The 17,437-nt window shown below is 42.4% G+C and overlaps 1 protein-coding gene across 2 annotated transcripts in view; it reads right to left on the bottom strand.

The window, feature by feature from the left end:
* The window catches only part of MTR (5-methyltetrahydrofolate-homocysteine methyltransferase), a 52,682-nt gene extending 39,782 nt beyond the window's left edge, over positions 1–12,900 (bottom strand). Inside the window, exons 1-6 of one of the 2 annotated variants that reach the window (XM_069852343.1) lie at positions 12,877–12,900; positions 6,863–7,077; positions 4,214–4,303; positions 3,341–3,410; positions 1,429–1,521; positions 1,238–1,344 (exon numbers count right to left, since the gene is read on the bottom strand). In XM_069852343.1, the coding sequence (XP_069708444.1) occupies positions 1,238–1,344; positions 1,429–1,521; positions 3,341–3,410; positions 4,214–4,303; positions 6,863–7,060 (558 nt within the window). In that variant the 5' untranslated portion in view covers positions 7,061–7,077; positions 12,877–12,900. The remainder of the gene's footprint in view (positions 1–1,237; positions 1,345–1,428; positions 1,522–3,340; positions 3,411–4,213; positions 4,304–6,862; positions 7,078–12,876) is intronic. The other variant, XM_069852344.1, reaches the window with a different exon arrangement.
* Between the last annotated feature and the right edge of the window lie 4,537 nt (positions 12,901–17,437).

The raw sequence follows: 17,437 nt of genomic DNA, 5'->3' as shown, positions 1-17,437 counted from the left end.
TTTTCGTAGACTTGATTTTATGGTTTTTTTAATTATTTTTAACGCTGTTTTTGCAAGTCGCTACCTCATATTGCCTGCGAGAACTGACTACACTCAAGAGGTTTTAGTTTTAACCTTGCCCCTAACATCTTTCAGATGTTCCAAAACGCATTTTGGTAACAAGTAGAAAGGAAGAACCATGGGCTAACCAAATAAGACCAAGAATATTCTGAAAGCCAAGTCAAATTGGCATGTATTTCTCCCTCATGTCTGCATCACAACCCCCACCCCATGTACAGTTGTATGTAGTATTCTTAGTTCACGTTCACTGCCCTTGAATCTGTTTAGATACGCAGTTCATGAAGGATTCTAACCTCCAAAAATTTTAACAGTGAGGGCTGCAGCGACCCCTTGGAAAGCCCTAAATAATTCTAGACTCCTTAGGGTAAAAAAGTTGCATATGAACATGAGCCCAGAACAATGTATAGCCTATAGAATCCTTGACAAACCTCCACGATGACTGGTCAAATCTGCAAAGGATAAGCCAAGCCTCTACAGACATCAATCAGCTTGTGGCAAAAGCCTAAAGAAATACAGTGTGCATACCCAGCCAGATTTTGCCACGTAAAACCACAACAGTTTTAAGTGTCCTAACACTACCACCACCTGCAATGAACAATCATTAGATAATGAAGTAGGAGTCAAAATCACATGAATTGTGGCATACATCAACATCTTATTCCTCTTATTTTACCCTTCTAATTCTCTACTCCTGATTTTTCTTTTTTAAAGCTGACAACAGAGGATCAGAGTTCCCAAAATACCCACGTTTTAAAAGGACCGTCTCACAAGCCTTCTCATGCCTGCAATCAATCTGATACCACTGGATTCTATTTCTCCAGTGTGCATCATAAGCATTCTTTGGACAGATATGCTTATGCTTAAAAATACAAACATCAGATGCATTTGGAAATGTTTTGCAATACAACAGAGCTTCTGGGAACAGAAGGACAGCTGGCACAGACAGTCAGAAAGATACTGATGGCACATGCTAAAAGGCTAAGAAAAAACTCTGAAAAAGGCTGTTCTATCATTAAAAATCATCTCCTTACATTCTAAGTGTTTGCTGTCAACCGAAGAGTCTTTTCATGTATTTAGTAAGCAGTAGCTAATAGTTCTTACAAATACCATGTTTAATTTCCTTCTGTAGTACACCAAATACTTATATTACTGAGTATTTGTTTTCCAGGAGTCTCACCTTGGCGTTGGCTGTATCAAATACGGTTTCCACTAGCAAGATATCAACTCCTCCATCCAGGAGCCCTTTGGCTTGTTCCCTATAGGCTTCAACAAGTTCATCAAAAGCTGTAAGACAGGAATGAAATTCATTTCATCTGGAGGTGACTCTTTCAACCTAAGTTAAATAATTCCACGGTTATAAATACTTACTTATATTCCTGTAATCTGGTCTCTCCACAGATGGTGACACAGAGAGTGTCCTGTTTGTTGGACCCATGGCTCCAGCAACATATCTCCTAATTCCTAAACCAAGACATGGGCAAAAAAGGAAAAAAAAAACCCACAAAACAATTTACCTCTTGTTTTACAATGACAGCCATGTCAATGTAAAAAACCTCCAAGGATATCAAGATACACATATCATCCAGGGATGAAGAACTATAAAACAGGAAACGCCTGTCTCAAATCAAGAGTTCGATAAGCACAAGATTACCCAGCACAGTTGACATTTTATTTAATCCTATCCAACAAGATGTTCAATGTATACACAAGACAGAAGAAAATCTACAAAAAAGGCAATTGGCTCAATAAATTTTTCTTTGAAGTATAATTTGAGTCTGACTCAGGAAGCTTCATTCAATTACTTTAAATGCACAGCATAAAACTGCCCTTGCATTTTTCACTAGATAAAAGTATTTGAATATTTTGGTGTGCGTACGTAAGAAAAAAAAAAAACAACCAAAAAAGACCCCACTATTTTTTAAAGCATATTTCAAATCTTACATTGTTATTGCAAACTATGAATCAAACCAGTAAAGTGTTATCTGGACAGCAGCAGTGCTGTTAGTTTGAAAAACAGTTTCATACCAGAATACAAGAGGAAATTACTTGTCTTTTAAAGACAGAATTGCCTACAGCAGTTGAAATGAGCTATAACCCTCACACATAAAGCCCTGAAGGTAAAAGACTGCACATTTACAGATGATGGTCACATACTAAGCACATTCCAGTAGTTTCTCAGTAATGTCAAATCAGCAGGTTCACACTAGGAGTAAATGGTTAACCACATCTACCTACAATAAGTTGTCCTAATTCTGTAGTACAAAGACTTGTACCATACAAAACTAAGTAACTCATAACACTCTCTGCTGCATTTGTTTTCTCTACAAGACACCCGGAAGATGCGTATCACCTGCAGCCAACAACAGGCATGCACAGGATAACCATCCTGCAGAACACACTGAGGACCAGATCCTGCAAACATGCTGGAATTACAGTGATATGAATAGTGATGCAGTATTGCTGCAGTGCCCAAAATTAAGAATGTGCACATCTGCAAGTTACATCTCTGTGATGTAAACCATGAAGCAGTGGATACTGCTCCCCCACCTGCTTTCCTCCACTCACCGGACTGCCCAGGGTGGACCCTCCCAAAAGACATGTGGCAAGACCACCCCAACATGTGCTGGTGGAGGTCAGACAGGCCTTATAAAAGAACTCGCAAGGAATCACACACGGTCCTTCTCTCTCTCTCTCTCTCTCCATCTCTCTCTCATGGCTGGCTTTCACTCCCACGCTCTCACTCCCGCACACTCTCTCTCTCTTGGGACCATCACTTCAATCGGACCAGCCTGGACCACACAGACTGGAAGAAGCTGCTGCTGAGACCACGTGTTCCCGAGGAACTGCCACTGTCCATCAATATGGTGATTTCTTTCCTTTTCCCTTCTCCCTCTTTCTCTCTGTTTCTCTCCTGTTACCTTATGGCGCGCATGTCAGATTGGATCCGAGGGACCTTGGTTGTGTTCAGGGATCTGATTGTGATCCAAACAGGTTGGGATTTATTCCTGTAACTTTGGGAAGTTGCACCCCCATATCTCAGCTGTGCACCCAAGTATTTTGGTCTGTTTATGTTTTCTAGAGCCAGAATAAATATTGATTTTGATTTTTGCCCTGAGAGTGATCTGTGACCGCACAGATAAACAACACCTCCCTCCTCCAAGTCAGGTCTGGACACGAGCGTATAGCTCGTGGATCCGGGGAATGACAGCAACACTTCCAAGATTTTAGCAAGGCAGTCAAAAGCACATATGAATAATAAATTAAAATAAATTTGGCTTACCTGTCTGAGCAGTTATGTCATCTGCTGCTTTTCTGGCCACCTGTGCAGAGGCTCTGTTTAACCGATATGCCTAGAACAATTACAGAAAATTACCTAGTAGCCTTTAGTTCAGTACAGCATAACTCATCCTCAAAGAAAGAAAACTCTTCAATGCAGTACCTTGCAATACCTCTGAAGGCCCTCTAAGCCATACAAATATACGTAAGCAATATTACAAAATTTCACAAGGAACAGCTCCATACATCTCAATAATAGAGTTACATGGCAGGCCTCATCCCACGTACGCCCCAGCCTACAGCTGCTAGTCATAAAATCTCATTCTGTAGGGTACTAATTAAATCCTACTGAAGTCAACAGAAGCTTAAGAACAGGACTTAAAGGACAAAATTAACCTACTTTTAAATACACTTTTTATTCAAGTAGCATATTTCCCAGTACTTTCTTTCACATCTTTCTCAAATTCTCAAAACAAAACATGACATAGCACAGAAGAGGTATGGTAAATGCAAGCTTGAAAGGACTTCTACATACATTAACACAAAGAACACACAAATAACATCCATGAATAAAGCAGTTCCATTGTGGCAAAACATTCTTGTTCACAGAACTGGGACATTCTGGAAATGCTCTTAAAAAAATCTAGGACCAATTATTATTGCTTATGTCTTCACCAAAATGTGGGACACACTGACTGTCAGACACAGCAAGTACAATCATCTGTAGCAGTGGAAATGTGCTACAATGCCACAACTCTAGAGACAGCATACAGTCAATAAACACAACACCAATGGGCCCTGCAACTAGGCTAATCTTGAGTGCTAAGTCAAAAATTTTGATTAACATTTTAATGTGTAAATAGTTTAGCAGTCTTACCAAGTGCTCAAGGCCATAGTCAGCTTGTGCAACTCGAGTACTGCTGAAAGTGTTAGTTTCAATGATGTCAGCACCTGACAGCAAGTATTCCTGCAAGACATGAAAGAAAAAACATCTCCAAGACCTCCAGAAATGATATCTGGAATGAAAGTAACCCAACTATTCGGTCTCATTCAGTCGGCAAGAAATCACAAATCACCTCCTAATTCAAAGCAGATCAAACTCTGAAGGCCTCACTCAAATGCACTTGGTCAAAGCAACAGAAGTATTCTATGTAACCAATCTTCAATTTAGTGTCAGTCACACTTTCTACTAACAGGTGACATTTATAGTCACCTCTGCCACTAAGTGCAGCATTTGGAGCACTTCCTAGATTTTTGCACAGGGACATGGTGGGACGTAGTCTAACTGCCATCAGCAAGCAAGGGCTGCTTTGAGCAGACTCAGAAAAGGCACTGGTTGAACAACAACACAGGATTAGAAAATTTAAACAAGAGCATACTAGGACAGAAAATAAGCTTAGGAGAATTCTGGTTTGTGCAGGTCACATTTAAAGTTTAGACAGTGGCCCAGAATCACAAAACAACTAAGCCTTCTGCTCCAGTTTGGTTGTCTAATTCCCACTGAAGCAAACTGAAAACAAGGCAAACTGAAACATTTTTGTAGATTCTATTCTGTGTTTCAATAACCTCTACCAGTTGTCCTCCTCCCTCCCTAACTCCTCTTTTTGATGAGGTTAACCCTTAGGTGACCTCTGCATATTCATTTCAAGTGCTACTAAGTAAAAAATACTTACATGAGCATTAAACATAAACCACTCAGATTTTCCTATAAATAACAGATAAGTTCAGGCAAACAAAGTCTTGATGCAAACATCAGTAAAAAATATTTAAATTTGCTTTAAAACATATTTTGCTGCATCTTAATATACTTTCTCTCGCCTCCTCCTGAATACATATAGAAATACCTACAAATAGCTATACAAAAATATACAAGTTCTTGCATGTTCACTAATAACCAAGCAATGAAGTTTCTGAAAATCATCTGGACAAAAGAAAGATGATAAATGTGTACAGCTCTATACCAGCTTTTGTTCAGTTCCAATCTGTCATTTTAGCAAAAGCCCTTTAACTTTACTGTCTACCACCATAGAAGGAAATAATATGCTTAAAGTAATAAGATAATCTTTGCCTTCGAAAATACCCTTCTCTTACCACCGAATCTTACTTTGCCAGACAAGGTACAGCTAACATTTACTTTTCAAAGTACCTGTATCCATGAAAGCTGACTGACTGGGCCATTAAAACAAAACAAAACAAAACAAAACAAAACAAAACAAAACAACACAACAACCATACATATACTGGGACTATAGTTACTTTGTACAAGTATTTTCATCTATTATTTCAAGTTCTGTTCCATTCTCAGAAGAAATAACCACTGGTGGCTACACAATATGAAGTCACAACTGGTAACTTTCAGAAAGCACCTGACCCAAAAGCTGCAGCAGGCATGAGGACCACCACAGACTTAATTCTGTTCTTCCATTCTTCCTAAAGTACCTACCATTGGCCACTGAGGGGACAACAGCAGACTACTCTTCGTTTCACTCAATGCATTCTTTCTTAAGTCACATCACTGCTGCTCTGCTAAACCTCCAAATTTCAACTGTTAAACCAGCTTACCTGATTAAAAACATAAGCTATTATGAATTCCAAGGTTCACTACCACTACAGCTCAGTTAACAGTCTACCTATATTCCCTCCAGAAATTTCTATAGGTCAAAGACTGACACTTTTCAACTTAACATTCTTAAAATCCAAAAACTGACAGTAGTTAACCATAATAAAGCAGATTATATACTAAGTTTAACAAATTCAAGCCAATTATTACTCCGATCAAAGAAAAACTAATAAAATAAATAAATAATTTAAAAAAACAGAGATGTGAGGCTTCAACTGAACATCAACTAGTTGCAATGCTATTCAAACATTCCAATTATTACAGTAAGACCTACAAACACCTGTAACTCAAGAAATAAAAGACTTAGCAGGTGTTTTTTAAAGTCTAATTGAAGAACGGAAAATAATAAAATCTGTTTGCAAATTCTTAATGATTAACCCTAAACTTTTTTATTCTCTGGGCCACACATTAACATTCTAGAGAAAGAAGGAGAATACAGAAGCACATATATTCATAAGGAAGCTTGTATACTCATTAACCATGGAGAGGCCTACTTCAGGCTGCTACATTTTACTGCTCTTCAATACACAATTACAGAAACATGCCTCTAGAATTCAGATGTGTCCTACGTAGATGTATTTCAAATGCTGGTTGAGAAGAAGGAAAAGAAAGAAAAATTAAACAACTCAGAATCTACAATTAATAGAAATACATCAAAGATGTAAGTCAAAAAGGGATTTAAAACCAACACTGCTTGGGTGACATCAGGAACCCAGACACAAATACTGCTCTTATACAACTAGAACAGTCAAATCTGCTTATTCTTTTTTGCATGGCTACCTAGGTCTCTTCTCCCTATCCCCAAAAGACACAGGAAAGCCAGTAGCCTGTGGCATGGAAAAGCAGGTGCAGAGACCAAATTCTCCTTCTTTCTCTTGTCCAGGGACAAAAATCAGAACCGCCTACCTTGTGTATGTCACACACTATATCAGGTTGAGTTATACTGAGAAGGTCATTATTGCCTTTCAAAGGCCTAGAATGATCTTTAAATTCATGCCCTCGGAAATCCTCTTCTGTCAAGGCATGTTGCTGGATCATGGTACCCATGCCTCCGTCCAAAACCATTATCCGTTCCTGCAGAATTGATTCAATTTCATCTTCCATGCTTTTCTGGTTATCTGCTGCAAGAAAAATAAATTGAATATTTAAGCAGCTTTGAAATTCCCTATCTATGCACCTGCGTAACCTGAGCTCTTCTCATTTAAGAAACAGAATAAAACAACTAATCCTCTACTGAAATTAAACAGTAGTTGGTTTATTTCACCTAGAGCTCCAATGACATGATGTCATTGTCAATACATTCAGCTGCAGAAACAAGAGTATCAGAAGTTCACAGGGGAATACACCAAACTCTATATAAACTAGTCTTCACTGAAGTGTGATGATTTCCACAACAGCAACATTTGAACAATAACACAGAGCTGCCTCTTGCAACCAGACGCTACAGTATAAACAGTATGCAAGTGTAAACCAGAAAGTAGTAAACTTCATTTAGAAAAACATTCTACTTTAATCGCCTGTACCGTAATGATAGAGAAAGATAAATAAACTGAGAAAGCAAAAACAATTCTTCACCTGAGTTCAAAATTCACCTCTTTCTAGGACTAGAACAGTAAACAACAATTCTGCACTTTCATTAGTGTGCAAACGCCAGGATACAAGTAGAAGTCAGGTATTATTTTCTTTTGCACAAACACCACAAGATCTTTTCCTGCTCTGCAACAATGCTAGAAGAAATTAAATCAGGCAAATCACATGCTAATTATAGGATATTTGACAGGGTAAGTCCAACAATGAAATGGAAAACTGTAGAAATTTCAGAACTATCATTAGGAATGAAGACTCAGGGTTGTAATGCTTTAAGACCCCAAAGCCCATCCCAAACACTAAATAAAAAGCCAAAACTATAATCTGAGACTTTAAAAAAAAAAACCAAAACCAAACCCAAAATCTCAACAAAAGTACTCCTACTTTTCTGCTTTAGAACATACACCAAATCATTACAGAACAAAGACACGCTTACACTTACATGCACATAGCAAAATAATTAAACAGCCTCTAACAAAAACCCACTTTGTAAGTATTGTTAAAAATCAGCATTGTTAAAAAAGAATATGCTGGACAGATGATGAGGCCAAGAGTAAAGTATTACAAGGTTATATTTATACCAACACACTGGAAAAACAGCTCTAGATCAGATGTAGTCTCAGCAAGAAGAGAAATCAAATAAAATCTCCTCCATAACAAGTATGAAGCATTTGCTGGGAGATTATAACAAAAACGAGCCACTCTCGCTTCAAGTTGAAAGGTTTAAGAACACCCAGGCAGGCTCAGCAGGTTCTTATACAAGAGCTTAAATCTATTCACGTTAAACCATCAAATTATTCATGAAAGTAAAGTCAATCCTTGAGCTAAAGGCTTTCAGAGGCAAGACTCAAAAAATTGCATCTGAAAGTATGACTGCAATGCAGACTCCCGTGGAGCGTAATTTATGTGCTTTGCAAGAGCTACAACCCCATCAGACATACTCATTAGAGCTTGCTTTTGCTTTAATGTAGCCTCTAAGTCAACTCCTTGAGGCCAAGAGCACTGTAGCCCAGGCAGCTGAGCTAGGCTATTGGAGTCCTCCCAGAACTAGTCCTCCTTTCTATAGGCTTCTGTCTCTTTTACCTACATGCTTCTCAACTATTGTCTCATACACATCAGAAAGCAAACAAAGGTTTACAGTTCCCTGTTTGGTTTTAAACCCTGCACCTCATGTAGTCTGCTTTGCTTTCTCTACAGTTTGCCTTGTTGAACAGATGCCACTTCACTGTACAGTTTTCTGCTCAGAGGAGCACAGAATTCTACCTAATCTCTGCTCCCATTTCCATGGAAAGCTTTATTCTAAAGAAGCTTTCAAAAATCTGTGGTTCTTCAGCAGCATCTCAAAAACTTGCAGTAAATATGGTTGGAATCATGAAGGTGGTGGTCAATGCCAGAGGTACAGACCCTACTATTTACAACTGTATGGCACAGCTCCAAGCCCACCAAAACCAAATTTACCTGTCCTTGCTATAGATAACACTTGACTTTTCTTCCATTGGAAGCATGCACTACCTGAAGCTGTGCTCTGACACAACGATAATGCAGTTTTCCAGTTGGAAACAAAGTCTGTAGACAGGTCCAAAATGATCCCAAAAATCAGAGAGGATCGATTCATCAAGGCATGCTAGAAATTGCTTAACACTGCCCTTGGGAGAAAAGCAGGGATGAGGCTGCAAGTCTGCTCTGCTAAACAATTTCATCTAATTCAGCATTTAACTCACGTAATTCCCCTCTCCACCACAGACAGGATGCGAGAGCTTGTTACAGAAATGAAAAAATGAAATAATGAATAAATGAAAAAATAGGTTAGGAGACATTCCTAAGCAGGGAAAAATCAGGTCATCCTTTCCATTCTCCCCTTCTTTTTTTGTTTACAAACTCCGCTTCTATCTCTGCTCAGACAGAAGTCGATGAAAAATGCATTTTAGAACAATCACTGGTGAGCTTTGGGAAGCAGATCCCCTCTTCCATTTCGAAGTGTCCAGGAATAAAACTGCCTCTAGAGCTATAACAGAAATAGCGAACCAGCAGTAGTAACAGGACTCAGGACAAATTACCTCGATTTTACACTCTAATGAAATTTAAAATACAGAGTGCATTACCACTGTGTTCTAGGGCTGTAACTAGTTTAGCAGGCCTCACAAAGATAGCACAGACCAAACAGCACTGGCTTAAAAGCCAAAGGGATACAGAATGCAGAATAAAATATCCTAATATCCTACTTGACTTCCCCAAGGTGAATACTTTGGCTTGAGATCACCTGAACGAGGGACTTTTAATACTAGTCTGGAAAGGAGCAATGAAATCAGCTACAACTTCTACCCCTTGTACATGTTCCCAAGTAAGTGTGCATAGCATGCAAGGTGTCCCTCTGCTACAGCTGTTCACCCGTCCAGCCAATCTACCACTAACAATTAGAAACTTTGCTCAACTGTAACCTTGCGCTTCCACAATGCAGCAACTAAACAACTCACAGGAGAAGGTAAGATGATGTTCCTTCATGTCCTTATCCCATCCCAAACCACATACAGGCCATACACGCAGAACTGAAGGGGTAAACATTTTTCCCACAAGTAACAGGACTTCAAAGCTTGTGATTTGCTTAAAAACACATTTTTCTGATGCCTGCAATGATTCTCAAAATGCTTTGCTATTATTTATGCATTTCTATTAAAAATTTATCCTTAATGTAAAACAGCCTGGTATACAAGTACTTGGGAAGGAACAAAGAATTACAAGTTGCTTCCAAAGGTTTTAATAAAGGACGAACCCAACTGTGACAATATTATGGTCTTTTTGTCACGTTCACACAAAAGCTCACAAATTAAACAACTCCAAAGAGCACTTGTGCACTTCCAACACCCCCTGTTTCCTGGGCTGGCCATGTCCTCTCCTAATTGGCAATAGGGGCCACTTCATATCTGTAGATCCTAATACAGCAAAACAGCATTCTCCCACACCAGCTCCAAAAACAAGTTTCTCCATCATTCAAAAAACTGTTGTGCAGCACACAGATATTATGACAGCAGTAGCTAGAAATTATGTTCCTGCTATCAACCTGCCACCAACAGCTCACGACAATCTTAGCGTTACTTGCCATGAACTGTAGCAACAGGTAGCAGACAGGTCCTCTACAACAGCAGACAGCAGCACCCTACTGCTAAGCTATTTTTCACCTTGCCTATCCAAATAAAGAAGCATCACATCTTACTACTTCACCCTGGGTACCTATGTGTACCTTGCTGACATTTTCTGTGTCAGCTCTTGTCTTAGGAACCACTCACGTCTTCCAGAACAGACAGACAAACGTTTGTGTGCCCGATACATTTACAAAGTTAGGTTGAAAGGCAAACAACAACCGCAAAAGTCACTGAAGTCTCAGAATAATGAGGTGTCCTGTTAGTTGTGCCCACTGTCTCCAGCCACACATGCAAATCCTTGGCTCAGAAAGCTTCCCGTGTTACAATCACAGATGTCCATCTCCCAACACTAAACTGTTCCCAACCTATTATTAGATATTCATTACAGGCAGGAATCACAGCGTAACAAAACAGCCTCCAGACCAGCACAGTCTCACTTCGTGGCTTGCCTTGCCACTGAAAGGCTAGGGAGAAGCACTTCACTTGGCATCTAGACAGCCTGCTCTCAAACACAGGTCCTTTGCCTCACTGCCAGATGTTTACACCACCATCTACTGCCTTCTGCCTGTTCAGTGGGGCTTCACAAACATCCCTGGCACACTTTTGCTTCCGCCTAAGCAGAAGTTTTCTCCAACTGCCACCACTTCTCAAGCTTCCACTGTAACAACCTCCCAAGTTCCCCATTTCAGCCAAGCTCATTCCTCCAGCTGCAGGACAGTCACTAGCTGCGGTTTTGACCCTAAATGGCACAGGGGCAGGGCAGGTCAACATCATATTTGCTAAAAGAACCTGGAAAAACCTCAGACCACAAAAGCTAATTATGGAGCCGTGGCTGCACACAGCTCTGCAGCGAGGACTGCAAGCCTGTTTACCAAGTTGAGGGATGCAAGCTTAAAGTACAGGCTCAGCTGCACACATTCCCTCAGAAATATTGAAAAGTGCTTAGGACGTCTGCAACTAGCAGCACCACTGAAAGCAGCCGCTGACAGAACCGTCCATTTTAAAATACAGACAATGCCAATTAGCAGCTCGTTTTATTTCTCTTTTCCATACAATGACTTCTGTTTAAACGGTGAAATGACACTTGTGACTCGGAGCCCTGGGAGCTGCTGGAGCACACTCAGTTTCTACCCCCAAGCTGCAGCCTCTCATGCAGTTGTTTTATTATTCCGGCTTAACTGTGTCCGACGGGGCAGTGTGGGCGTCCCAGCACCCTCTGCACCTCTCCCAGGTACAGCCAAGCCTTCCCCAAGGGACCAGCTCTGCACCGGACCTCCTGCAGCAAGCGCCGTCGTTCACCATCACCGCGCTCTCGGGTCGGCGCCCACGCCGGGCGGCCAAACGCGCCTGTCACCGAAGTTAAACTCTGGAGAGCAGTGACATACAGACACAGCTTCCTCCCCACACGCAGAGACACTTCCCACAAGCAGACACACAGAGACTCACAGACACTCAAGACATACAGACACTCACAGACTCACACACTCAGACTCACACACTCAGACTCACACACTCAGACTCACACTCACTGAGACTCTCACAAACTCACAGACTCAAAGACACACACACACACTCTCACACACTCACTCACTGAGACTCTCACAGACCCACAGACTCAAAGACACACACACACTCTCACAGACTCTCACAGACACACACACACTGAGACTCTCAGACTCACAGACTCAGACACACACACTCACACAGACTCTCACAGACACTCTCACACTCACAGAGACTCACACTCAGACTCACTCACTCACACACACTCACAGACTCACACAGACTCAAAGACACACACGCTCACACACAGACTCTCACAGACTCACAAAGACTCTCACAGACTCACAGAGACTCTCACACTCACAGACACACACAGACTCACACAGACTCTCAGAGACTCTCAGAGACTCTCACACTCACAGACTCACACCCCTCACCAGAAGCTGAGAGGAGGGAAGACAGCCAGCCCCCCCCCCCCGAGCCCCCCCGGCAGCCCCCGGGACAGGGCCCCGCCCCGCCGCACCAGGGCACGTGGCGCGCGCTCCGCCACCCCCCCCCCCCCCACTCCGCCGGCTCTCGCTGCTGCCGGGGCGGCCGCCACCTCCCTCCGCCTCGCACCCGGGGCGCACGCGCACAAAGCCCCCCCCCACCCACCGCCCACCCTCTTCCTGGTGCCACGAGCACCGTTACCGGGCGGGCGCCGCGCTGCTGGGATCGGGGGCGGGGGCCGCGCGCAACGCCGCGAGCACGAGGGGGCCGGGGCGCCGCCGCCTCCCGCGCGCACACACGCCTCCCGCCCGACGCGCGCGCCCCGCCCAGAGCGCGGGAGTGGGTTGGGTTGGAAGGGACCTTAAGCATCGTCTAGTTCCAAGCGCGCTGCTGTGGGTAGGGGAATCCCACCAGACCAGGCTGCTCAAAGCCTCATCCATTCTGGGCTTGAACGCCGCCAGGGATGGGGCAGCCACAGCTTCCCTGGGCAGCCTGTGCCAGTGCCTCACCGCTCTCATGGTGAAGAAATTCCACCTTATGTCTAGTCTAAGCCTGCCCCTCTCCAGTTTATACCCGCTGCCCCTCGTCCTATCACCATAAGCCTTTATGAACAGTCCCTCCCCAGCTTCCCCGTAGCCCCTTCAGGTACTGGAAGGTCGCTATAAGATCTCCTCAGAGCCTTCTCCAGGCTGAACAACCCGAACTCTCTCAGCCTGTCCTCCTATGGGAGGTGCTCCAGCCCTCTGATCATCTTTGTAGCCCTCCTCTGGGCCTGTTCCAACAGCTCCATATCCTTCTTACGTTGAGAATTCCCGAACTGGACACAGTACTCCTGGTGGGGATCTCACAAAAGCAGAGGAGAGGGGCAGAGTCACCTCCCTGGTCTGTAGTTACTGGCCAATGCCTCTGCCACTAGGCAGGTCTCAGCAAAATTAGGTGTCCCCTCATTGTGGGAAGATGCTGATAATGTCTCTTAAATGCCAGCAACACTTGTATTGCTATTAAAGGCTAACAGTGTTGAGAGGAAACAAGGGGAAATACGCTGTACATAAACTGGAAGTCAGAGTTGTCGGTGTGTAAACCTGAATACAAGTTTATACTAAAGGAGTCAAAGGCAAGGTTCTTAACAGCCAAACAAAACAAACAGAAAGTGTATTATTTTGACATCAGCGTTTCACTTCCTTTCCATTGCCCATGATGATGTGTCCTTTCAACTTCTCAGAGCACTCACAGTTTAGAAGAGATACCTGCTTGCTACAGCTGCAGAGCAGCCTCGCAAACATGACACGGTGCATGGCAAATGCTTGATTGCTAAGAGTCAGAGCAGCTCAGTTCTGCGTTCATTTACAGTGTTAGTAATCCAAATGCCAGTAGTAAACATGAACAGCATTGTTATTTAGACTAGTTCAGTGTTCAAAATACAAAAAAGAAAAAGCAAATGTAAAATGGATTATTGACCAGTCTTTTCTGTTTTCTGTGGATGGTTCAATAACTTAAACAAGCAAAGTAGATACTGCAGGTGAAGAAGGTGAGGCCACTGGTTCTCTGTTAACAGAAATTAACTGAGTTTGCTGCCCTCCTTCAGGCACCAGGGTCTCAGCTCTGTGTGGCAATGGTAAAGCCTTTTATTAGCTAAGAGTATGTGCTGCTGCTGTATGTACCATACTTAGTAATGGCTTCTGCATTTTCCCTGGAAATTTTTTAGGAGATTGAAAATTAGTTAAAAGCCATTAGTGAAGATTATTTCTGGAGGCTAAATGTTTGCTTTTGGATATTCTTTTGAGACACAAAAATGGGTGCTTATAAACCCTGTGAATCCAATGCAACCTAGGAACTTTTTTCCTGTCACTTTATGGATAACTGTCACTTTGATCAATGGTAATGCAAGTACACACAAAAAATATAGCTTTAGGTTTAAATAATATATATGACTGATTCAGCTTCAGAAGAAACATAGGCAGATGAAAAAGCAACTAGGTAGCAGTCCAACTTCAGCTGCAGAGGCCCATAGTATACCACAGGAAGAACTGATCTGTCTCAGCATCACACCTAACCTGAAGATCTTATCACCCGGACAACTACACATGGTTTGTGGCACCAAACAGAATGGGTTTGCAGGGTCTGCTCTGATCACGGATACAGCTACTAGACAAAACAACTGCCAGGAGCTCTGAACATACCTGAATACATGTACATTTTTGGTAGGAAAATAAGGGGTGGAGTTAGTGAAATGAGCTTATTAGTAAGGCATGACCCCAAGTGTATAAAGGGGTGAAGGAAGGGTGAGGATTTTGGTATGTTCTCCCAGCAGACTGAGCATCGGACTGATGGGGTGCCACAGCGCCGTGGTAGTACCTTTACTTCCTTCCTTCCTTCCTTCCTTCCTTCCTTCCTTCCTTCCTTCCTTCCTTCCTTCCTTCCGACTATCCAACCTAAATGTAGCCATATCTTTACAACAAGTATCAAGGCCATGGTCTGAGTTTGCCACGAGACATCACTGGGGAGTGGGCCTCATCTCTCAGAAAACAATTGCAGTGGTCAACTTGAGCTCTCACTGCAAAAATGTGTCCCAAAATTCCAGTGCAAGATGCAATGCTCTGTAAACTCATAAACTTTAAAAGCCTGCCAACAGAAGTAGAATACACTAAGCAATTTTTACTGTTAGTAATTTTTACAATTATTCCTAGAAACTGCTCAATTTTATCACTTTTACACAGAATTTGCAGATATTATAGAGATGGGCAGTGCTTTAAGAACCATTCATTAAGGGAGTTTAGGGTGTGTATTTCCTCGCTTGACTTTCTACAACCCCCAGCCTTTATTATCATGCCACACAACACTGAAAATTTTCTCTGGCAGTAATTCAGGTTAAAAAGCTTACTGTCTCCACATTTGCTTTGTGGTGACAGATCTTTGTACCACAGCTCCGCAAGTCCTTCTGTGTGCTGATGCAGTTGTTTGTGTAACTGTGCTGCAAAGTAGGTCAGTGGGAAAAAAAAAAAAAGGCTGAATATTCAAAGGTGCTTTTGAAAAGGATTGTTTCACATATCTCATTTACTCTGCAGTTTCACAACTGGTTTGAGCTGGTTTGACTGAGGTGCTGTGAGAAGTCAGTTCCAAATTCCACCCTGCCCGGTCCTTGTTTTTCCACACTTTTCCTTGTGCAGGTACTAGCTCTCAAACACAATTCTTCCTTAAAAGTCCATTTTCAGTGGGAACAGGTCTCTGATCTGATTTGTCTGCAGCTGAACAGCCTCCAGAGCCAACATAAGAGCAACAGCAGGAAAAGAGAGCAGCAGCTGCCTAGCCTCAGACTGTTCAAACTGCTTGAGAGACTGAAGTGGTACAGACAACTGAATGAGCACAACCAAAGCAAAATACACTTCAGAGGGTGAAGGGAATAGGAGTGAGTGTTAAGGGTAGTGATTGTCAAACTGGATCATCCAACAAAGCAACAGTAACATGGAACCTCAGTCTTAATATCATTTGCAGATTGGAAGATTTCAAGTCCTATTTCTTGGTTTAGTTTCAGTGATGATGCCCAGTGCTGAGTCCCTGGGCAGGTGCCTGTCCTGAGGCTGCCACATACCTGCAGTTACCAAGATTCTTGTAGCTGCCTCTTCGAGAAGCTCTAATCCATGGTGTGTTTGCAGGAAACTTTCAAGAATTTGCGGTGAGCATGTCCTTAAGCTTGAAAAGTGATTTTCCTTTGTCTTACAGAGTGTTGTTCTTATTTTATTATACGAAATTAATCTGTCAAAATACTGTTCCCTTTCATGCACTTAGAGTACACCAGGAGCAGGTTAGAGTTGCTGGAGCAATGGAGTAAGGGAGAACACAAAGGTGCCATCATTCTTTCATCTGAGAAACCTGACCTTAACACTGTTGGGAACGAGTCCTCTTTAAACATCTCTTGCAGACAAAATATCATTCATTCAGACATCTATCGTCATGCTGAGAATCCTGGTTTCTGAAGATGGCTAGAGCTGATGCTGCAGTGAAGTTAACATCTTCCTCATTGCAACAAGATTAAACTATAAATCCAAATCAATATATTTATTAAAAAAAAAATCTTTAATTCGGAACAGGTTCTGGTATTTCAAGTATAAATTAAGGTATTTTTCAAATTACCACTTTCTCCAGCTCCTCCCACACACCACTAAACTCTCACATATCTTTTAAAACCAGGTAGTGTTTGAAGCAAACAAGGTCATCTTCAGATTTGCCTTTTTTTTTTCCCAGTGCCAAGGATCTGATTCACCAGTTCATTACTCTAGTTGCACACCCATTTACTCAAGCGGGATACTGGAGTAGCTCGATACTTTGAGTACTTGATACGTTGAGAAGGTCGACATGAGCCAGCAATGTATGCTTGCAGTCCCGAAGGCCAACCGTGTCCTGGGCTGCATCAGAACAAGCGTGGCCAGCAGGTTGAGGGAGGTGATTCTGCCTCTCTATTCCTCTCTTGTGAGACCTCATCTGGAGTACTGTGTCCAGTTCTGGAATCCTCAACATAAGAAAGATATGGAACTGTTGGAACGAGTCCAGAGGAGGGTACAAAGATGATCAGAGGGCTGGAGCACCTCTCATATGAGGACAGGCTGAGAGAGTTGGGCTTGTTCAGCCTGGAGAAGAGAAGGCTCCGAGGAGATCTTATAGCGACCTTCCAGTACCTGAAAGGGGCCTACAAGAAAGCTGGAGAGGGACTTTTTGTAAGGGCATGCAGTGACAGGACGAGGGAGGAATGGCTATAAATTGGAAG

The sequence above is a fragment of the Phaenicophaeus curvirostris genome, chromosome 2, assembly GCF_032191515.1.
Source record: "Phaenicophaeus curvirostris isolate KB17595 chromosome 2, BPBGC_Pcur_1.0, whole genome shotgun sequence".
In the NCBI taxonomy this organism is placed as follows: Eukaryota; Metazoa; Chordata; class Aves; order Cuculiformes; family Cuculidae; genus Phaenicophaeus; species Phaenicophaeus curvirostris.
The sequence above is the reverse complement of the archived record's forward strand: the minus strand, read 5'-3'. Positions and strand labels throughout refer to the sequence as shown.